Genomic DNA, 24,159 nt, shown 5'->3' on the forward strand with positions numbered 1-24,159 from the left:
GAGATATTTTAAAGGTTTTTTTATGTATGTGATTTATTTTCCATTTTGCTGACTGCTATTTCTGTAGCTCCTTTGTTAGTCTGTGTTTTAACAGTGACTGCTACTATTCTGTCTTCAGAATATCCTGGTGTCTTCCTACTTTCTTCTCTTCTGGCTGGAAGAAAATCTCATTAGTACAAACAGTAATAAAAAGGCTCTGGTTTGTGGGAGTCAAGAGTGCTTGTAAGTGTGTGGATTCATATTTATTAAATGTACTTACAGACCTCAGAATGTCCAACATGGCTTAATTAATATCGCTTCTGAGGTCATCATTTTGCTGTCACATTTTTTCAAATTCTAGCTGTATATTAATATTCTGTTAATGTATAAACCATACTAATTTTCCAATGAGAAGTGATCCTATTGGCAAGGAATATCACATCTAATCAAAAGCTATGTGATTTGGGAAACTTGGTAAGAATGAGGAAGTATGTATGGGTCTAACTCTTAAGCAAAATACAAGGATATGAATAATTGCTTTATTAAAATTATTTTTTTAAAGCCCAAAGAAAATACTCTATGTTTGAAATATTCATTTGTATTAAATTTCTATTCATACCTTATGGATTAGTGTGAACAAGGGATTTTCTTTAATATTTTATTTGGCTGGATTGAGTGCAAGGGTTCCAGTACTCTGGAGATGATCACTCTGAATGACTGGGTGACCCATTAAAGCATTCTGCTGAAGTATGTCTTTGTCCTGCCAGCTGGAGGATTTTGCCAGGGTTAAGTGCCAAAATAGATCTCAATACAAAAGTTTTAACTAATTCAAGGAAATTGTTACATAACCTCACTGCCAAGAATAGTGTTCACGTATACTGTTACGGAGAGATGTGATGAGGTTGAATATATTCCTATTTGCAAAGTACTTTGATAAGAAGCTGTTACAGTGTGCAATATATTATCATGCTAAATATGTACTTTGGTCTTTGAACAGGGATTGGGCAGATAGAAAGTAAACTAAACAATTTTCAATTCATATATGCTGAAATAGGTTGTCTAAATTCTATGAAAAAAGCAAATGCTGAAGATAATAATTTGCCATGTGCAAATATATAGTTATGTGCATATTATTATAATCTCCTGGTAAAATTTCTCTTTTGAGTCTTTAAGACAAGGACAGTAGATCACACCTTATGTGTTTTACATCAGCATCTCAGACAGCAAACATTTTGCATTGCAACAAAAATCCCAGAATTATTTCATTATATGATTTTGTTCCATCATCCATCTAATCACTACAAATGTATTATTTTTCACTCTGTTCTCAGGACAAAGTAGGAATAGTAAGGAATCGTATTAAAGCGAGGCTCAGAATTAATTAGGCAAGACATCTCTGCTTATATCTGAAGTCTGGTTGACACTTGGTCTCCAGCATTTGAAGCCAAGACCAAGTGCCCCACTGACCTCAGAAACACAAACCTAGTCTCTTGACTAGAAGAACTTTTTATTATTATTTTTATTTAGGAAGGTTTTAGCCTTTTAAAATATAATTTCCCTCAAGATAATAACATGCAAATGTTTTCTATCATTTGCCCGGATTCAGTTAGACCATATACGCCTTTAGGAAAAACTGGGGAGGAGTACACATTTATTCTCTCACATTACTCTTCTTAAGAAAAAAAAAATATTCTTTGTGTAATGTAGTCATCATTTAGAGCACACATAAATCTTCATACTCTTACTCCATTCATGTGTTGCTTTTTTTTTTTCCTAACTGCCATGCTAAATTAATCCCTGGTGCAATATTGTGTCACCAGTGAAGCTGTGCCACTTGCCTGGACTCTAGTTTTAATTGAAAGATTTATCATTCCAGAGTTTCTTTGTCTTCTGTACTTAGCACATGGATCCTTGGAAACCCTGACTGCTTTGCCAGTACTGTCTCTTTTCTTTATATAGTGTATCTTTTTCTTGTTTTTTAATCATGGTTTCTCTTAATGGAATGTGTGGAAAGTTTTCTCATATAAGCAAAATAAAAAACCCCACTGTGATTTGTTCTTGACTCATTTAGGTACAGTTATGCAACTTTATTTAGCTTGTTATGTTTATTGAACTTTATTAAGTAATTTGTTATTCATAATGTGGAATTGGGCAAGTTGTATTATATTTAAATGCAATAGCTTGTTCTTCCTCACATATTTAATTGCTGAAACCAAGAATGCTAAGGGGTTTGTAGAATTGATGAACAGAGTTGGGGGTTTTAATTGCAAAGATCCAGGATTGATGAATATTTTAAATACTTCTGTGATACTGTACACAGAATATCCACAAGAGGGAACTGTTTTACATAAAGAGGAGTCATTTCCTTGCTGCTAAAACACTGCTTTCTGGAAACAAATCCTCCAGAATCACATTGAGTAGGCATGATTGTATCCTGGACTATGCTACATGGTAAGAACAGGAAAAACACAGGTCAGCACAGTGTTTGTTATGTTCTGTAAATAGTATTGTTAACCAAGTAAATTTTGAGCTCTTATGTTGTAATATTAAATAGACAACTAATCTGAAAACTAATCCGTTGAAATTTTCTGTTTGTTTGGAATAGATCTCTCCAGGATGCAGAGCTTGAAAACCTTGTTTATTCTGAAGGCAACATGAAATGGAGCTGTTGCCTCAGTAAATGAAGCATACAGCCCCAGGAGGCTTTCTCAAACTCTGCTTTATAGAGCCTGCACTGGAAAGCTGGCCTTTATTCATAAAGGAGTATGCTCAAATGGGACTTAATGGAAGGGATATTCATTTAAGGACCATTTTTACCTCTGTCTATGAATAGGTGAACAAAATACAAAGTTATCTACTTTGTTTCTTGCAGATATTTCCTAGTAAGGAAACTTTCAACTGGTAAGTCAAGTCTTACCAATTGATATCAATATTTACTTTTCAGTGTGAGTTTCATGGTAAATATTTGTAGAACTTAGCCATATTTATGTAAATAAAAGTTTTGTTTATAGGGATAAAACAAAGGTTTTCCCCTGGATATATAGTGTGAAATTTATATACTACGACTCCTACTGTATGTGTTGATTGGTTTATGAACAGTTTTTGAGCATCAGAACTTCAAAGCAGCTTTTTACAAGTGATCACAATAAATCTCCTGTCCCTGTCCAAATCTGCATTTAAACTCTGTGTGAACATGTTGGAATCAAATTACTTGAACCTACAGACTACAATTTGTGGTGCACTTGCTTTGCTTTAGTGAGCGTTTTTCTTTAGGACTATCATTGGTATGTGTGGGTACAGTATTATGGGGATGGTATTTCAGAAGTGCCTAATGATCCTGTTTGCTTCTGGAGTGCTTGCGAAAACAGTGTCTGCACTGCTCAGCTGCAGCAGTATTGAGTCCAATAAATACATTTTAGCTCATACCTTCTGAATCTATAAAGCAAGAAAATGTATTTTCAGACTGCAGCCTCTCTGTCAAATCTTCTGGGCCCTCCCAAACAACAAGAGAGAATGTATGTCACAGTTATGCTTCAGAGACTCAGTTCTTGTTATCTGCCAGACTAGAATATGGAAGAAATTCCATCATGCAAAAGCCTTCCCTGGGATATGCTGGGCAGCTGCTCTTCATTGTCCTCATCTTTCAAGGTGCACAGGGCTTGTAGTTTCTATTAGCTGTAAGAGTGCCTGTAAGTACCTGGCACTTGTGAAGATCAGACATCAAGTGCCTGTGTTACGATGCTCCTGCCCTTGCTCCACTCCTGGTGTTTGCTGATGGATAAAAGGATCCCTGGGTATGTGTGCAGCTGTGAAAGGATGTTCCTCACAGGAATGCAGAGCAAATGACCATAAGGACCAGGTTCTGAGCCCAGGACCCAAGGTTGTGTGATCCTGCAACACTTTGCAGTCCAGGTGGCTCTCTAGCTGTGGGGAGGGTTGGTAATGAAAAGACATGGGAGGGGGCAGCAGCTGTGGCAGTGCTGGTAGCCTGGGCTTGCATGTGGCAGCTGTGACATGCAGTTTCTTTTCAATCTGACTAGTTTTCTGCATCTAGAAATTCTCAACTAAATTCCAGTACAACCACCACCTGCTTCAGGTCTGCTATGTAACTGACTGGTTTTCTCTGTGAAAAAATAATGTAGCATTTTTCTTACCTGTATACACTTCCATATCATTATCTAATGCCTTCTCTGTTCAGAGGCCCCTATTAAACCCTTCTTGAAAAAGTAAGCCTTCTCTTGAAGGAACAGACTGGAGGAGGAGACTGGAAAGAGATGTCATGATGAACTCAGAGAGTCAGACAAACAGTAGTGTTATTGCACAAAAAAAGTGGGGGTGAGCGGGGTAGAGAGCCCTGTAAAAAGCTTTGGGAACTCATAAAATCTCATTACCTTCACTTAACTAGACAACAGAAACAAATAAGCCCCTGGCAGATGCAGAAACAGAAACTACTGCTACTAAAGGTTAAGAGATTACTATTTCATAATGGTGGTTCTCTGCTGGTATAGCAACTAGATAAGATGGGGGAATGTCACGCACACAAAGGCTGCTGTATTTTACCCTTGGAAAGATGTCAAGAGGATCTGCATAATACTTTGTGCAGACAACCCAGTGAGCGGACCATGCGCCAAATGGAGAGTTTGATTTATGTATAAATGAATACACATATAGAAATTTAAATTACTCTGCTTTTCAACGTGAATATAAAAAAAAAATAGGAGATGACTATCCAGATTTTCTTGCTGGCTTCCCCTTTAACCCCCATCCTCCCCAAAGGTGTCGGTTTAAATTGTTTATATTCCTAAGGGTTAAATTCAGGAATGTTCTTGGGATGTGCGGCAATTTACGGTGTGTTTGCGGAGCGTTTGCAGTACTTGCCCGTGTCAATTAAACACAAACCACGAATGCCTTCAGCGGAAAAACCCACGCCGCGGTCCCCCGATGTTTATTTCACGCTCCCTTAGCGCGTTTCCATGCCAGCTTCCCCCCTCCCGCGCCGTGCGCATCCCCGGGCACCTGCTGCTGCAGCTCAAACGCCTCCTGCGAGCCCCGCTCCCTCCCTCCCCCGCTGCCCCGCTGCCCCGCGGCTGCAGCCCCGGGCCCGCCGGCCCCCAGGGCGCCGTTGCGGCCGCGCTGCGGAGGGGTCGCGCTCGCCGCGGTGCCGCACCGCGCGGCGGGCGAGGGATGCGGGCGATGGGCTGCGGGGGCCCGGCGGGGCTGCGGGGGCCGGGGCCGTGACTGCGCCGTGCGTTGGCCGCTGCGTCATGACATCCTTCGAACCGGCCCCGCGCACGGCCGGCGCGGGGGGGCCGCTGCCGCCTGCCCCCGCCCCACCGCGGCTGCGGAGAGCGCGGCGCGGCGGCGATGGACGAGCCAGGGCCGGCGGGACTTGTTGGACCGGCAGCTCCCCGGCGCGGCCGGGCACCGCCTCGCCGCCACCTGTGAAGCGTCCGCCTCGGCACACAGCCCCCGCTCCCGCCTCGCCGTCCTCCGGAGCGGGCGCTCGGCGCTTCGGCGGCGCCGCGAGCTGGACCGAGCGGCCGCGGGGCGGGGAGCGCTGCCCATGGGGCGCCGGGAGCCCGCCTGAGCCGGCGCCCCCACCCCCGGCGGCAGCGGCAGCGCGGCACCCCCGGCCCGCCCGGCACCCCCGGCCCGCGGGGCCTTTGATGCGCCCCCGGAGCGGCCGCGGCTGCGGGCGCGGGGCCGTCGCGTCCCCCGGCGGCACAGAGGGAGGGGCGGGAGCCGGCGGCGCCGCTGCGCGTGTGGGAGCAACAGCCTGAGCGACAGCCGGGCCCTGGAGGGAGCTCCCGAAGGATGGGCGAGGAGGCGGCGGCAGCGGCAGCGCACGCACAGATGGGCCAGCGGAGGATGAATTAGGAGCCACAGGAGGCTGCTGCTGGCACCAAGGGGGGAAGAAGAGAGGAAGGGGCTGGACTTGGAAGAGGAGGAGGAGGAGGAGGGTGCGCGGGGGGGGTGACTGAGTATCGCTGATAACAAGTTAAAGACTAATAACAATAACAGACCACCTCCGGGAGGATCCGCGGCGGAGGCTGAGTGAGGGATCCCCGCTGAGGCCAGCGGGGTCGCAGCGCTGGGTATCTTGGAGAGACGCTCAGAGGCATCAGTTTGTGGTGGTGGTGGATGATTTTTTTTTTGGGGGTGGGCGGGGTAGGGGCTGTGTATGCGGGAGAAGGAAGGGGTGGGAATCTGAGGAGGAGACTATATTTTTATTAGTATTTAATTTTTTTTTTAATATTATTTTCGCCGTACAAAGAGGACGCTCGGAATTCACCGGCCTGTCGGCTCCCGAGAGGGACCCGGGAATTGTGCGGTCGCTTTTCTTCACCTGCTTTTTTTTTTTTTTTTTGGGTTTTTTTTTTTGGTTGGTTGATTGGTTTGGTTATTTGTTTGTTTTGACTGGGGGCTTTTTATTTTTATTACTCTCCCTATCCTTCCCCGCTGAGCAGCGGCGGCAGCAGCAGCAATATGGCTGGTGATGGGCTTTTTGGGGGGCGCTGGCGGCGGGAGGAGCTCTCGGAAGCCCCTGCGCGCCCGGCTCGCTGTTAGCTATGGCAAATGGCAGCGGCGGCGGCTCCTACCCGGGCGGCAGCGGCAGCGGCATTAGAATGAGTAACAATATCAACGCCAACAATCTCAACACAGACTCGTCCTCCTCCCCCGTCAATGTGCCCAAGATGGATGCGCTCATCATCCCGGTGACCATGGAGGTGCCCTGCGATAGCCGCGGACAGCGCATGTGGTGGGCTTTCCTCGCCTCATCCATGGTTACTTTCTTTGGGGGACTGTTTATCATCCTGCTGTGGAGGACCCTCAAGTACCTGTGGACTGTCTGCTGCCACTGCGGGGTCAAAAACAAGGTAACTGCCCCTTCCCTTCCCTTTCCCTCCTGCTGCCGGTGATGGTTTGGTGCGGTGCTGGTGGTGGTGGTGAGGAGGAGTAGGAGCCCAGCCTTGTAGACCGGGACACCTGGGCGAGGTGGCGGCAGGCTGCTGGTGGCAATGTGCTGGCTGCTCTTGGCTTAGGGTTGCCACGGGCTACTGGCAGCTGCAACGTGGGCAGTGTAGCTGGAGGGGTGAGGTGGTGCGTGCAGTCCCGAGGCGCCTCCCCGTTCCCCCTTCTCTGTTCCACGCCACGCAGGGACTCATTCGTTTTCGTCTGGTGCCATGAAAGTTACGCCTGGTGTGCGGCTCACCCTGTCAGAGAGGCACATGCTGGTGTATTGGGAAGGTGCAGATCAGAAGTTTATGTGCACCCTTGGGGCCGCATATGATGGGGTGGGAGCTTGCATATCCTGAGCTAAACTCTCAGTTGCCTTGTGGAATGAGATACAATTGGCAAAACTGTATGGGTAAATTTCTCACTCAATTTCTCACTCACTAAAGCGAGTCTTTATAAAGCTAGTTCCATTCCCTGAGAATACTTGACGTTTCTGTTTGTTAAATGTATCTGTCTAGAAGTATTCTGTACATTTATAAGTATTCTCTTAACCTAAATGTGAAGTCTTTGAGGCAGTCTTTCTGCCCCTTTGATGTTTGCATATTGCCAGCTGGAAGAAAGCATAGTATGTGAAATAAGTTCACTTTCTGCTTTGGAGGGTCTATTTTCAAACCAAAGCTAAGAACTTGCTCGACTCTAGATTGTCATTTTTGATTTCGAGAAATGAGATCGAAAGTGTTACCACTCTGTATTGTGAAAGTGGATTTTGACAGACCCCAAAATAGACCAGCAACTGGAGTTTCTCCCCTTCCCTTTTCACATTTTTTGAATTACAAATGGAATAATATCTGCTTCAGTTATTCCTGGCACACAGACACCCACAAAAACACACACACCTTTTAATATATGGTTGCTAGGTTGCTGGTTTGCTTTGACGTACAGTGAGCTGTCTTCCCCTTTCTCCTGTCCCCTCCCCCCTAAATACACAGCACATACACCAGTTCTGTGAAGGGCCCAGCATTTAGGGGAAACCAGGAACAATGTCAGAGCATGAAAAGTTATGGTACTTGTTTGTTGTGTAGTTTGGGTTGCTTACATGAACCTCTGCATTCCAGTTGGAAGTTTAACTCTTACAGTGAACTTGGCCTATCTATGGAAGGAGTGATTGCTAAAGTTAAGGAATAAAAGTTTTTAGGTCAGCCTGAAGCATCAGGAATCCTATCAGGCAGCACTACTTTTCTATAAGCACTTTTTTTTAAAATTCAAAACCAAACCTTAACTTTCTTAGAGAGGTGTTAGCCAGGTGTGATGGCACAGCTCTAATGCATTTGTGGTAATAAGATAATATTTCCTACAGCAGTAAAAGATAATTTTCAAGGAAGGGTGAGTAGTGAAGACTTTAGCTTTGGTTTTGTTGTGTATTTAGCATTTCTGCCTCCACAGAATGAGACAAATCTACAAAGGCTCTCAAGGATCTTGACAAAAAAGAATAATCTGCATGTTATTACCTTGTGCTTCTTCCCTTGAGAGAGTAAAAAGTTAGAGGCTTGTACACAGACTTCTTATGTGTGGTTTCTTGTTGGGTACTGTTGGTCAGATAGTCCATTACTGGGACACAGTCAGTTAGAGCAGATCAGTAATTTCTTACCCAGTGTAGAAAGATACGTGCAAATTGTTTTTAAAACCTCTTGGGCTAAATGTGGCAGTTTAGTAACAGGCTTCATTGAGGGGTTCAAACACTTCCAGTCCCAACAGTTTGATGTACTATGACTATGGCAGGTTGTAAGATTTCAGTTTATTTCATCTTTGAGACTGAAGTAGTTCCATGAATGTCATTCCCTGGGGCAGGAGGATAAAGGGCTCTGCAGGTAGGGGGAGATGTATGTCTCCTTTTAGATCCTATTTGTTCCACTTTTAAGGATTTTCAAGACTCTGGCAAAGAAGAACTTACAAGGGCTGATCCTGCATTCCTTATATGATAAAATGAGGAATTGGAGGGAATTCTGTGTATGCACGGATGTTAGTTATAACTAGTTATTGCAAAACACTTTTCTAGTATTTAGGGTATAAAGGCCAACTGAAGTAACAACTGGAATTATCTGAAACTTTGCTGTTATCAAGCACATACTTTGCTGCTTGGTGAGTTGGAAAAAGCTGCCTAGGCTGCTGGAGAGAACTGTGAATGCATATATATGCTGTGTTGACTCTATTGGACCTGCTACAAAAGCAATTTTAGAAGAAGTAGCTCCTCCTACTGCAGGATTGAAGAAGTTTTCTGCATGTTAGGAGCTTTCCTTTCCTCTGCTGCCTCTTCTGTTGCTCCACAGGTTGCAGGGGAGTTGGGCTGTCCAGCATCATCTCATTATCTACATAAAGAGCAGTCCCAGTGAGAGAGCTAAAAGAAATCTTCTTCATGTCTACTTTCTGTGGCCTCTTATTGAATAATTCAAATATACATGTGAATAATTCAGAGTTACTGTGCTAACACTCATATCTGTATCTGTTATTGCAAAGAACTACAAAAAGTTTCATTTTTTTCTCCCTGCTATATCCTAAGCATGACATTGTATTCCATGGATTAGTTGATGATTGTTTGGGATGTAAAACTTTTTAATGACTACATAGAAGGATTCAGACTGTGTTTTTTTGGAGTGTCCCCCTCTTCAACTCATTCAATTTAAAGCCAGAATTTAAAATCATGATATAAACAGTTTATTACTTTGTGATATGAAATTTCATTAATTTTTTTCACTTGGTGATAGGAAAGTCAAGAATATGAAAACTGCTAACAGAATCATCAACCTTGTCCCTTAAAATTCCGTATCTAATTTATGTAATTGTATATGAATAGAACATCACACTTAATCATGTATTAAAAATGATTGTTGAAGTTATAGGATTTTCATGCTCCATACTTGCTTTGTAAATTGGCATTTTAAAAAAAAAACCTGCCCAAAAAATGTAAATCTTTACCTTTGTTGTCAGTGTTTCATGTCATTACTATCAGAACCATTGTATTCCTTTATTTAATATGGTATATAATTTTAGATGCAATTTTTCAAAATTAGCTACACTCTATTTGCAACCAGCCTTGAAAAATGCTGGTTTTCTTCTCAGTGTTTACATCTACATTTTTGGTGGTGCTTAGATACTGCTAAAGAACTTGTCTCATTATTGCTTGTTTTTTCTCCCTTGACCAACTAATTTCTGTTTGTGTATGAAAAGTAGAATGCGAAATTAAACTTCATTGGGTTGGACTCTGACATTAGTTGTTCTTGTTTGTGGTAACAGCAGAAAACTAAAATAAATATGCATGGTAATGTACAAATAGGGGCTAAATGCATATTATACAATCTATAGTTATTTTGATTATATGGATCTGCCTCTACATTTTCTATGCTCCTGGAGGGCATTTTCTGCTGACATTATCTGTTATGGCTTTGAAAAAACTCTGAAACCGTGAAGAAGGAGCAGTGGAATGAGAGAGCACAGGTTTGGGACACAGTCAGCTCCTGGAGCTGGTCAGTGCAGAATCAAATGGAATTTATTTCCTTTTGAAGAATATGATACCATACCCTTTATTGCTGCTCCTTGGTTCCCCAGTGAAGGCTGCCTCTTACAGACCTTATGTTATTGGGCTCTAGCAGTTAGAATACATCCTTATTGTGATGCTTTCAGTATTTTCGAAGAGCTTTTCCTCCCCACACCCCAGGACTTGTACACATATCAAATGAAATTATGATTATAGGTAGCAGTTTTTAGCCTGAATGTACAAGTCCTAATAGTCTTCTTTGACCTTGGTCTACATATTTTTGAAATGTAGGAAGTTACACAGTGCTTTTTACTCAGTAGAAACCAAGCAACATTCCCATTTGTTCTGAATAGGAGAAAATCTGGTTTTGCTGGAAATACAATATTGGCAGAAGTAATCTTTGAAAAGTTAAGAATTTCAACCCAGAATTCTAAAGCCTGAGAAAATTTGTAAGTGGAAAAATTCAAGCTGTCTGTAAAACAAGCAGTGTTCATTCCAAGCTGGCTCTAGTGTGGGTGAGCCTTGTTGGTTTCTGAGCAATACCTGCATAAACGTCCTCTCCAAGAAAAGAAAAAGATTTGAGGTATGATCTATTGAGAAAAGTTTGAGTGAACATTGGAAGACACGTGGACACATAATGCAGGAGATCCCTTCATTTAAATCTGTGTGTGGAATCATCACCTTGACTCTCTTGAAGATGAGCTGGGCAGCAGCGTATGATGAACAACTGGGAGGCTCAAGGGATTAGCGGGAACTGTAATGCATTTTGCTGCTCAGTCACATGCACAGCCTGGCTCAGTCGTTCCTGTCTCATGGCTGTCAGGTGCTCTGCATGCAATTAGTCCATGAGAGCCTCACCAGACAGGATGCCAGTTGAGAGCTGGCCATGGTGGAGAGGTCAAGGTCTGAGAGAAAAGGTACTCACAGCCCTTTGCAGGTGGCGTTTCTACAAGCAGACAAAGGCGCTGGTGTGGAGGAATGTATGCTGCTGTTTTCCATGCTCGGAAAAGGAAGATACTTCTGGCTCTCTGGAGCTTATAAAGTATTTCACATTTTATAAACACATGCTAAAATAGGTTTCTGCATGCAGAAAAGAGAATGCATAGACCAGGATTTAACCCGTAAACCCGTACAGTATCGTACTTATTTTCAAGGTGTTGCAACACGTACATTTAAGGAGAACATCTGCATGCAAAAGAACTTGAAAATCTCACATTTGCAAATATGTAAGTGCTGGTTGAAAACCATTAGATTTCACTTTTTTCCCAGTTTAGCTCAATAGAAGAAATACCTGTAATAGCAAACAAAAAGCTTTTAAGTAACACTGATCCGTGTACTCAGTTTTGATGCATTGGGATTTCTGAATGCAGAATTAGGGCAGTTTACAGCCCCAGAGACAGTAACACTGAACATTTGGAGAGCACTAGCCCTAAGTATAATCTCTGCAGGGACAGGATCTAATGATTATAATTAAAACCAGCAGTGGTGGTACTTGTATGTCCTGTATTATCACAAGAAAGTGGATTGTGAATCTTAGTCATTGAGTGTCCTTCCTGGGACAAATCCTAAAAAGAAGCTAGTCAGGTGCACAGAGCAGTACTCAAGCATTCCTTCTGAGACTGGCTCTTCTATTCTGTGGAAGCCAACTCAGAGTGACAAAAGTTTATATGAATTTCAGGGCTGGCTGGTGATAATTCCTCAGCAGGATCAGGCTGTAGTTCAGCAGCAGTGAGGCATCCTGTCGTGTGAAGTTGGGAGGGCAGCAGTCACTGGGGAGGTATAAACATGAAAATAACACTAGATTAAATTGGGGGACAGGGTATCCCTTTGCTTCTGTTAAACATACCTCATCATGTTGCATAAAACTGTGTATTTTACATGTATGAAAATTAGTGAATAATCAGAAGTCTGAGGAGAGCACAGTGAATGTAGCTTGTGGAGGTTTTCTAAGGGAAAGATTGCTGAAACGTTATGTGTGGGTGTTAATGGTTAAAAATGTCTCTCCCGCACATATGATTTTAGTGGCAAAAGGAAAGGAGCTACACTTTAAAAAGCTGGGTTTCTTTAATGGATTTGTATGCCGCTACATGGCTGAAGGTTTAGAATCCTAGAATAGCTTGAGTTGGGAGGCAGCCATAAGGATCACTGAGTCCAGCTCCCTGCTCCTTGCAGGAATACAATGCCTGACTGGGAAGTGAGTGCAAAACTCTGTTTGATCACGAGACTACACTGGCATTTATGCAAAATTACACAGGGCTAAACACACCAGTTCCAAATTAGACCTCCTGGTTTGTCAATGTGGGCTCTTTGTGCAGGACACACAGGTCACCTTGGGTGACAGTGGAGGGTGGAAAAGCAGCAGTCTGAGTAAATGAGAGGGAATGATACCTTCCACGCCTGTCAGAGACATACTGGTCAGGAAGGGCCCATTTTGAATCCTGATGGTATTTATAGCTTGAGAATACATCGGGTTTGCATCTTTGAGAGGAACACTTCATTTCCATATATAGTATACATGGTTCTGTTTAAATGAATGTGCTGCCACTGAAATGTGTTGAGTTCCCTTTGCTTTGAGATGATATATTGCATGTATTTTTCTGTTTGAGAGGTACAGAAATGAGGGAGTTATCCAAGGTCTGTTGAAATACAGGGAAGCAGTCCTAATAACTTCAATGGCTTTGGACTCAGGCCTAGATGTTCACAGTGTCCTAGATGAATCAGATTTTTAAAAAAAATAATATTCTAATGTTAACATTTTAATCTTTTAAAAGCTTTTTTCTCTTATTGTAGCGAGTTGTATTTACTTGGTTTGTGGCCATTATGTATGAAATTTCAACATTAGAAACATAATATTTAAAAGTCACACATAGTATGTTTCCATTCCAGTCAAGAATTATACCTTCTGCTAGGCTCCCCTGGGGAATCAAAAGTTGAGTGTTTGAATGGCTGACAATATCCTATAAGGACATCTCTCCTGCAAGCTGATGTGCGATGGTAAATATTGGCTCTTTTTTTAGAGCTGCATTAAGTGCACGTTTAGTTGAACTGGCAGAGGTGCCTTGCCCCGTGGATCACCTGCAGAACAGATACATGTGCAGCCCTGAGTCCTGGAAACCTTTTTGCATGTCCTGAGCTTCACTACCTAAGTTAAGTATCAGAACTGGTAACATAGAGTGGAGAAAATACTCTAAACTCATCATCACTAGGAGACAAAAATGGGGAAGAGTACTGTATCCTTGTCAACAATTGCAGCTTCACACAACTGAATAGCTTGTCACTGTAACTGTTAAGTACAGGTCTACCATGTTGTTTTTTTATTGCTCTTTATATAATAAATGTATACTACAGTTTTGCTTCCCTTTTGTCCAAGAAAATGATGACTAAATATTTTGGCATACTTGGTTATATTTCATTCATTTTTCATGGTATCTTTTACATTTTTATCTAATGCTTAGCTCTTCTTTTTTTTTAACTAAAAAGGTGACTCACTTTTAATATGCTATTATTATTAGTAGTAGTAGTAGTGAGATTAGCATTAGCATTGCTGGTGTTGGATTAATTTTCTATTTTAAGTATAGGGAAAACATTGATGTAGATATGTTTTAAAAAACCTGTTTGAAAATGGTGACATTAATATTGCAAAAATAAGGAGAAATGTATTAGAATGATTCTTTGTTTCAGCATCTCATAAGTTTTTTAGTATAAACTCTGTTCAGCTTATTTCAGTTGTAATCATGCACAGATATTCTGTAGGACAGAAATTACTTGGAATGGGGTACTGGCCTCTGTGACCTATTGTGGTCCTAGTTGGTGTAGAGCACTTCAGGTGCTTCAGATAAGATGATTCCTTTGGCTAGAAGTGATTTGACATCACTTTTTTGAAAGTGAGTTTGCAGATCAACAGGCAGAAGGTTTGTGATGTTCCTACATTTTCTAGGTTATCATACTAAAAGTATTGTTTCATAAAGAAGCTGACAAACTCCACTTGGGTTTTGAAGACTGAAGGAAAAAAATCTCCTTATTCCTTTTAGTCACAGGAACATCTTAGGTAGGAGAAAATATTGCAGAGACTGTCTATATGCAGTGCAAACCTTTTTCCCCATGAGGGAATTTTTAAATGCTTTGATTATGCACTTTTGATAGATTGGTTTTGTTATATGGGAAGTTTTTCCAGCATTTAGTGTTAGTTTTCTTATACTATATATATACAATACACTTACACCTAAAAACTTCTGATTCCTTCAGGATCACAAACAGGGGACTACTGGCTTTATGTTGGCATTATTTTCACATTACTTAAGACTCTGAGCTATAAGCTTCCTTCTTTTCTTTCACCCTTTATATGGGTCTGGCTTCTGGTTTAAAGCCATACAAAATTTTACTGGAATAAATGCTGGTTTTCCTCCTTTGACGCTGCCTTAGATGTGTAACTTCTGGTGTCTTTTTGTGAGTCAAAAAAGCTGAATTTGTATTACAGATCTCTCATTCTTGAAAGAAAACAACACAAAAAACTTCACTGTTTTGATATTTGCAAAAATAAGTTTGGTTGCTTTGTTGGAACGTGTCCCTTGCGTATAATAAAATTTTAATATATAAAAGTGGAAAATGCTGTCCAACATGTGGAGCTTTAGCTCTGCCTCTATGATGTAAGTGATCAAGTTTTAATGTTAACTTGGATGATATGTACAATACGAAAACTGTGGTATCTTTGTGTTGCCAACTGAATGATTCTGTATGATTCTGGGGATGAAAGAAAAAAGTGTTTGCCTTTTCTTATTTCCAGTTTGTGGTATTATGTTTGTTATTAAGTTAGGCATAATTTTTAAAGAAAACTTACACAGCAGTTATTTAGGTTAATACGTGGAACTTGCATCACTTGCACAAAATTGCTGTTTAGACATCAAAATTTCTATTTAAGAGCTTAATAAGGTCCTAATCTGAATTGATTTCAGTCAGTTTCAGTTCATTTCAGAAAGAGGTATTTTTCATGAAAAGTTTTTTCTCTATTTAGATGTTTGTTCATGAACATTTTTTTCATAATTTAATGTTGACCTTACACATCATATTCTGGACTTGAGTTGGGTTTACTTAATCCCCTGGCTTCTCTGTGTATATATAGGGGAACGTAGTCAAGTGTTTGTAAAGTAATGCACTGTTTTAAAACTCTACAAAGCAGTACTGTCTCTTGCATTAACATCTAAAAGTCTTAATATTTTCTGAGCCGATTGCTCTTGGAAATAACTATAATAAAAACTAGGTTAAAAATAATTTTTCATGCTCCCATTTTAAAAATGTTATCATTTCTGTGGCTACAGTTGCTTTAATAAAACTGTATACAAACTTTTGTCTTTATTGACTGTCCATGCAATTCTTTGTCTTTGGGTTTTGTGTTCTTTAAACTTTTCTTTTTACTTTTTTAAACAAAAAAGCAGACACAGAATGTCATAGACTTGTCTGTTTGCTTTTTATACACGAAGAAATAGAATAATAAGTTTTGAAGATTTCTGCCTGCAGCAGCTGAAGGGTACTGCAGAAGGGCCTCCAGACTTTCCTCAGGTGCAGCAAGAAAGTAAACTTGCTGAGTTACTAATTGTTAAAATCCTTCATTAATGATCATCCAGGGTGTCGCGGAGTCGTGTTGAGAGGAGGGTCACATTGCAGAGTGAGTTGATTTAAGGAGTGTGGGTGGGTGTGTTGGGGGTGACTGGGTGTTTGACAGAGCTCCAGACTGTCATCCAGCATTTAGCTGTTCTGCTCCTGAGTGCTCTGAAATGTAGGGGCATACCAGTTTGTTTTAGAGCATAGCTGATTGCATGATTATTTCTGTGAAGGTGTCCAAGCTGCATTTTGCGGTGTTTGCATCTACTTTATGATTTGGTATGAAGGTAATGTAAACCATACCTCATTTGAGCTAATGCCTGTTGAAGTTTAGTTACATCACTTACAACTCTTTTTAAACACAAATTTAACTCATCAGAGCGAGTGAAGTGTTCTGTTGCAACAGAATTTTTTTAGTCTTCTAATACTGAGCTTGCTATCTTGAAGTGCTGGTTTGACAGTGCTAATAAATCCAGACTTTAATAGATTTGCTGCAAGGTACCTGAGCTGTGTTGACTGGTAGGTGGTGGTAGCTCCACATCCTAAACCTTTCTATGTGTTTTAAGGCCTTTTCACTGAGTATAAATGGTTTAATAGGTAAAAATTGAATGCTGAAAGGTTTAAAAAGAGCGGTTGTTCCATTATTGCCGTGCTAAATATTGATTTCATGGCGTCCTTTGGAGGATAGGGTTTTGTTGACTGGAGCATCTAGCTTGTAGACAACTTTTGAAAGTAAGCTCCAGCTTTCCCAGCGTGGTTAGGTGAATTCCCTTCAGGGGAGGCTATGTAGAAAGATGAGCTTCATCATCACACCTGATCTGTTCCACCTGTTCATGGGCCTGAAGTCCCTGCAGCTGGGTTGAATTAGTCTTGTGGGTAGAAATGCTGAAGTGCATTTATATGCTCTACACCCCTTTAATTATATTGATATTGGATCCTGAATGGCTGGTTTTACTTTGTCGGGTTAATTGGGCTGCTTGCTAATAATTTTTAAGACCATCAAGTTAAAGTGTTAGATGATTAGAGCCACAGAGATTGGCTCAGTTGGTCAGAGTACAGTGTTAACACCAAGGTTGTTGGTTCAATTCCTGTATGGGCCATTCACTGAAGAGTTGGACTCGATGATCCATGTGGGTCCCTCCCAACTCAGAAAATCTGTGATTCATTCTTTTTTAAGCAAGCCCAAACTCTTACAAATCAATTATTTTAAATATAAAAAAAGGTTTAATTCAGTGTAGATCTTGTAGCAAATGCTACATTTATAGAAGATATTTTAAAAAATAATCATTGTAGTCTGCAGAATTTAATTATAGGTTGTTTCTGTTTGTCCTCTGGCTTCAGGAATTTGATTAGATTATATAGTCGAGTTAATGCTCTGCATCTCACCAGACTTCGGGAAGCAAAAACCTAAGATTCTTGTTTAGTTGTGTGACACTTGGAGCTAAAACTTCGTGCAAATGCTTTCACATCAGAGATGCAGTGTATTTGTTATGGAGACAGACCTTGGAGAATTGCCATCACTTACAAGTGATGCAAGCTGGTTTGTGTTTTATATTGATACATTTTAAGTAAAACTAAATCCTGTGCTGTGTGTCAATGCTCTGTATCACTTAAGTTGTGCTTAGAGGGCCAAAAAGCTTAGGTTTTTTGTAGCATTTTATGCAAGTGGGAGAATTCATTACTGGAGCTCTAGGATATAGTTGTGAAACGTTCCACCCTGTACAAGGAGCATTGTGCCTTCAGAATTTGACTTAGACATTTAGAAGGTCTGAAGTATATTTCTGTTATAGTATTCTGAGGCCAGTCGGTTTTGCTGGCTTAGTTATGCCAGATCCTCTTACCAGCTTTGACCAAGGGGCAATGCTCTGCCCCTTGCATCTCATGGTGTAAAAGAAGATAATAAGGAGAAAGCCAGGAGAGGAGGAGGACTGTCAAAGAACTGATTTGTCCCAGCCCACATAAAGCAACCTAGTGATTAAGATAAGCAGATGATATAATTAACATGCATCCACTCACCCCTTTTGTTAAATTTATGAAGGGAATGTAGTTTATGAGTCCTTTAGAGCAGTTACTATTTTAAAGAGCTACAGGTAGTTATGAGTTGCCATGCCGATCCAAGTTCCTGTGGAGATTTTTTTTTTTTTACATGAGCAGAGAATAAAAGGAATTAAAAAAAAAAAAGCTTTAATTTGTATGGGACGGAATTTTACCTGTAGTATACTGAGGAATTTTTAAGAAGAGAATAATAATGTGGTGGAGGGAATGAAGGCTGATGACAAGAAAGAGGGATTCTGTCTACTTCAACAAGCAGTGCATGGTATTCACTTTATATGCAGACCCTTGGAATATACTTGCTTCATTCCCATTAAAAAAAATCAAACGCAGTTTTTGAGTTCCCATAGCCACGTTGGATTTAAAGAATAATGTTACTTTTAGGCTCTAGGAAGGTTCCCAGTTAAACATATGCTTGTTGGTTTTACTATTTTTAGCTTCTTTGAGCAGCACGTGTTCTCCTGAGATATTTATTTGTGAATGTTGTATTCTGTTCTTAAAAGGAAAATCTCTCTGTGTCTAGATTCTTTTTCTGTATCCAAGAAAGGAAAGGACCAGGGTTCTTGTCCATGCTTTACTTCTTGGAAATCCTAGGAGACAGGGTAAATTAATTAAATCTAAAATGGATCCATCTGGTAGTGCTAGCAATGCCAGGGGAGAACAGGTGAAAGAATATGAGCCAAAGAAAACATATAGTGCATTATATAACATGTCAGGTTCTTTATGACATATTGCTATCAGAAGGCTTTTCTTGGTGTCAGGCTTTTTACTTTTTGTTTAATCTTGTTTGTAAATCAGAGGGTTAAGGAGGTAGTTTGAAATGCTTGTTTGTGTTCCACAGCTAAAAAAAAATTTTTTTTTTCATTATTAATAAAAGGCAAATGTATTTAGTTCAACACGTGAGAAACACACCATTCCCTTTATGGGTTTGTTTGAAAATAAATGGGTTGACAGCGTTTGAAACAAAAATGAAATGAAGTCAGTTTCGGAAAAATCATTTATCTTTTAAATTTAGAAAGCTGTTAGGCAAAACAAAAATCATGGAAGGTATGGTGCCAACTCAGTTCTGCCCCCAAATTTGTATAAGAATACAAAATCTCTATGCAGACTTTTTTGTTGCCAAAATTACCTTGTTTAAATTCTCAGCAATATTTTCAAGGTAGTGATTGCATCACTGGGAATAGGAATGTAAAAATGACTGTGGAAATGGAATTGTATTACCTGCTTGGGGAGGCATGAAAAGGAAAACAGTATAAATGCTGGAAAGAAGTGAATTAGATTAGAAAAGAAATGGCAGTGAAGAGGTGAACGGATGGTGTCTGTTTGCAGCACAGGGTTTTAGTTTGGCAGGGCTCCTCAGCACACATTCCCATTTTATTATGGCACCACTTGGACATGATTTCTGTGTCATTGCCTATGCTATGGAGCGTGTGTCTGAGAGAAGGCTGCTAATGTGCAGTCTCTGGGGAAATCTGTTTCATCGGGGCAGGTGCCTGGCCCTTTTGGCATGACTTTGAAACAAGTAGAGAAAGTAGGCCATAGAGATTTTTGGGAACTTAGGAGATTAGTAGCTAGATCTTTATCCAGCTTAAAAAAAAAGTCCATCTCATTATGTACTTTTTAGTCAAATTCCATCCTTGTCTATCATTTTTTTAAGCATCCTCTGTTCTTTTATTTCATGCTGCTTAAGTTTCACTTTTTTTTTTGTAGTTTAAAAATCCCAACAAACCTCTGTGAGAACATTTCACATGAGGGTTGGAAGGAGCATTCCTGTTTGTCTCACTTGAATTTGCATCTCTGAAGTAGAAGACTTTAGGTGGTTTGTAAGATTAACATAAACGTTGGTTGTCTTTTTATAGCAGAGAGAATTGTATTCCATTTTTGATAAATAATTTTCAGGAAAATACACTTTTCCCCAAATTGGAGTACTTTCAAAACACTAATACAGTTTTAATAACTAGGGGATGATGCAGGAACAATTTTCTTAGTTTTTTTATAATTTGGTCAGGTAAGAAATAATTTAGCTTTTAGTCTTATATTTTATTTTGTCTTGTAATGTCAAAACCAAAGGCAGTTAATAGCTTGCTTCATGCTGCTTTGTCAGGAATCTTATTTTGACAAGTGTTTATAGTTTTCAGGAGTTGTTTCCATATTAGAAGTTAATTTGTTGATCTTAAAATTCCATGCAGTACTCAGTTCTACTCTCTGCTGAGCTGTAGTGTCTCAATGTTTCTATTTCTAGGGTATGGCTATATAAATATTCATGTAAAAGATACTTTTATATATATATAAATATGACCAAATCTGCTACGAAAAATTACACCAAAGTTTATCTCTCTTAACAATGTGCTCTTCTATTAGAGTGTATTATGTTCATTTTAATCTGTGTAATATATTGTGGAAAGCATGCAAGAATAGGAGATTAAATATGTTTCTCATTTGTAGAAATACGACAAATTCTGCAAACCCCCTAAATCAGCTGATTGCATGACAAGTGATGTAGCTGCTAAATTACTGTAGAAACTCTGGTCAGATATTTAATATGTTTCATTGGTTTTAATAATTCTTCTGTTTTCTTCTGTAATCGTTGATTTGTTAGGAATTTTGTGTGGTTTATTTGTGGAAGTAGCTATTTCAGCAGACACACTAGCACATTGAAACAGGCTTGCTTACTGAGTGATGAGCCCTTGGGAAATTTAGCACAGCTTTTGAGCATTGGAATGAAAGAAAGAAGTGGCAAGCTGAGAGCAATACAGATCACAACTGGTCTGTAAGAAGACACTGAAAAGAAAATGTGGAATATTATGTAATATTTTTTAAGTGCCTGGTGCATCCATACCTTTCTAGGCCATTGCCATGCTGTTCTTTTTTATCAGTGTGCCTGTTGTGTTGTGGAGTTCCCTGAACTCTTCAGTGCAGGGGTTTTGGACTTACCATTTTAATGCTGTTTTCTTTTATCTCATCTGAAATCTATTCTCTCAATACAGACTGGGGTATACATGGCCATAATTACATAGAGACTGTCATTCCCTGTTTGAATGTTTTTCTTTCTTCTGAAGTGAACATTATGATTTGGAGGCCTGTTGCTATATTGACTGTAATTCACAGTTCCTGGTTAGTGGCCAAATTTTGGCAAAACGAATTAGCAGAAGGCAGAGAAGGTTTGATAGAGGTTCTGTATGTTTGCACGAGAAATACATTGGTGATCTCTCGGACTATTCTACTTTGCAGAGAGAGGTCTGAAACAGTTATTTGCAATACAGCAGGCTGATGTTCGATGTTACTGCACCTCTACAGTGTTGGCCAATTGAGTTGTAAAACATTAAATCACAATATAAATTAGCAGTCTTAGTTTGAGGATACGTGCTCTCAGTTTTTTTTTCTCCACAAGAGGATTAGGTAGCTCACTTTGTTCCTGTACTGCCCTCCTTACAAGCCTGATGAGTATTTCCACGGCTGAGTCTGAATGAGACCAGATTAGATTTAGCCCAGGAAGGAGGTTTCTAGCTAGGAACTGGTTGATCAGTGTAGCAGAAATAACCCGTGGCTTGGAGGAGCTCTGTTGTCCTGGGCTTCTATGAGTGGTGAGCTGCCTGAAGTGTGGCTTCAGCTGGAGTGTGCAGCCTTGTGAGAAATTACACTGTAACTGTTCTTTTTAATTTATCCTGATGACTTTCTGATTATCTGGGTTCTGTAACAATGTAGCTCTTTTAAACTGTTTGGAAGAAACTTCTTTACTACAGAACTTCAGTAATCAACATTCATGGTATATGTACTTAAAATACAGCTCACTAATGGGATAATGTCTAAACCACAAGTTTTCTACTTTATACTTTCCTAGTAAGAAATCAGTAAGGTTTCCTACTTTATACTTTTCTAGTAAGAAACCTACTAAGGTTGAGCAAATTCCTTTAGGCAGTGCTACTTAAAAACTTCTGACAGGAGCACCTGGAGTGACTTTTATTTTTCAATAAATTCTTAGATATTAGTCCACAAATCCTAGCATTCTCGTAGCTGGGATCTTTGTGTGTGGCATTTATACAAATGTACAGCCAAAACCATTCAGAGGACTTTATTTAGCACAAATTTAGTATTTATTTTTAATTTGGTTTTATTCTTAATCTAGATTACAGAAGTGTGATACATTGCATTCAGAGATGCCATATAAAAAGCTTTACTGTATTGCTTTTGTTCAGGACTTCATAGCAGTTTTATTTTTTCTGTCTTAGTAGCTAAATGCTTCTAGGAGTAATTCTCCAATGAAATACTTTTATCATCATAGACTTAAAATACATATTTTGCGCAGCCAGGCATCAGTTTCTTTACCCACACTTTTCCTCTCTTCACCCAGTGCTCTGTTCCTTTTGCAAAGAGCAGCCACTCCACAACTTTGTGTAAACACCTTCTTTTAGTGTATCGTCTCTGTGTAATTTTGGATTCATGTCATGTAGGGCTGCTGCATTCTTCGAGTAATTCATTATGATGTGCAACTTAGTGTTTGTGTACAGATCACTCTGGTGTTCTGATGGTGCACAGAGTCTGGGGGTAAATGATTAATTCTAGGTAATGTATGAATCATATGGAAAAAAGAGATATGCTTACAGGACTGTAGGATGGTGGTTGTGGGTATCCATCTAGTCTTGGGTGCATTTTCCTTGGCAGCCTGCATATTACTTTGTCTGAGGGATTGTAGAGCTTCTTATTTTTTTATTCTTTTAATTATTACTCAGTATAGAATCTTCCTGACACTTTGGTATGAAGTTTTATTTTAATGCAAACTTATTTTAAGTCCCAATATTACAGCAATTGCCCCAACAGCCCCCACGTGGAACTTCAGCTCTGTGTAGGTTTTGCTAGAGGAGTTGTGTGGAGGCTCTTGATATTGGGCTCACCAGCTGTAGGTCTTTCCTGGCAATTGGAAGTGAAGGAGTGTAATAGAGGTATTTTCTCATTCCTGAAAAGAAATAACATTATGTAGATTTACAAGGGTTCTCACATTATTTTTTAAAAAATGCATCTAGCAAGTATTCTCAGTCAAATCAAATCTGAACTTGTACTTAAGTAATTTTATCTGATCAGGACTGAAGCACTTGTTCCATAATGTTCTGAGAACTCTCGGTTCATATTGAAGGCACTGTCAGCTCAGGTTCTTAAAACAGTATGAAATTCTTAACTGCATAATTTATTACAGCTAGGGACACAAATGAGGCAGTGCCAAAGCCTGAAATTGGAATCCAGTCCAAGAATTCAGCGTAAATGTAGCAAATGCTTGGCCAGAGCTGGTCGCTTTCTGGCGCTCCAGGTCCGAGGCCATTCATTGTCATCAGTGACACCTCAGCATTTGAGTGTTTGCTGTTTAGTTCTGTAAGTGCTGCAAGCCTCCCAATATCAGTCTAAGGAGGTTAATAAGTTTAAAAACCTAAGATTGCCAGGGTTTGTGATCCCCTGAGCAGATTTTTTCCAGAGATGAAATTTTCTCCTCATTTTAAAGAAAATCTTGGAGTAACAGAATTTTTCCACAGAGATTAAGAATTAATGAAGGAAAAAACAATTCACAGCCAAAAGTACTTTAATGCCTTACAGGGCTGTTATTCTCTAGTACCAGAAATACTATTTTTTTTAAGCTACATACAGACCCTGGAGGGTAATGGAAGATTACATGATGCTTATATGATTATATTTTTAAAAAAATTGTATATTGAGCTTTGATAATTTCCTGGGTTTTTATATTTTCCTTTAAATAATGTTTTAATTGGAACAAAAAAAAATGTGTCCCACAAGTTTAGGATAGATGTCTCAGATTTTGAATAGCTATAATTAATTCCCTTTTTTTTTAAATTTAGTTTTAGAGAGTCCCTGCTAAGAAATGTCAAACAGTGCATGCTTAATTAGTACTATGATCACTGTAAAATATAGATCTAAACCAGCCACATGTAATGCAACAGCAGTTGCTAAAATTTCAGTGTGTTACATAGTAATAGGAAGTTAGAGCTGGGCACAGTACATCTCAGAAAAAATGTGTATGGATGTGAAAAACATCA

The 24,159-nt window shown here is 40.0% G+C and overlaps 1 protein-coding gene across 30 annotated transcripts in view; it reads left to right on the top strand.

Annotated features, from left to right (window-relative positions):
• Window positions 1-6,147: 6,147 nt before the first annotated feature.
• KCNMA1 (potassium calcium-activated channel subfamily M alpha 1) overlaps window positions 6,148-24,159 on the top strand; it is a 420,412-nt gene continuing 402,400 nt past the window's right edge. For 11 of the 30 annotated variants that reach the window (XM_068197384.1, XM_068197392.1, XM_068197393.1 and 8 more), the window contains exon 1: window positions 6,150-6,857. In XM_068197384.1, the coding sequence (XP_068053485.1) occupies window positions 6,549-6,857 (309 nt within the window). In that variant the 5' untranslated portion in view covers window positions 6,150-6,548. Of the gene's footprint in view, window positions 6,858-24,159 lie in introns of all 30 variants that reach the window. The other 19 variants (XM_068197370.1, XM_068197377.1, XM_068197376.1 and 16 more) reach the window with 3 other exon arrangements.

This window comes from Anomalospiza imberbis, chromosome 8, assembly GCF_031753505.1.
Source record: "Anomalospiza imberbis isolate Cuckoo-Finch-1a 21T00152 chromosome 8, ASM3175350v1, whole genome shotgun sequence".
Taxonomy (NCBI): Eukaryota; Metazoa; Chordata; class Aves; order Passeriformes; family Viduidae; genus Anomalospiza; species Anomalospiza imberbis.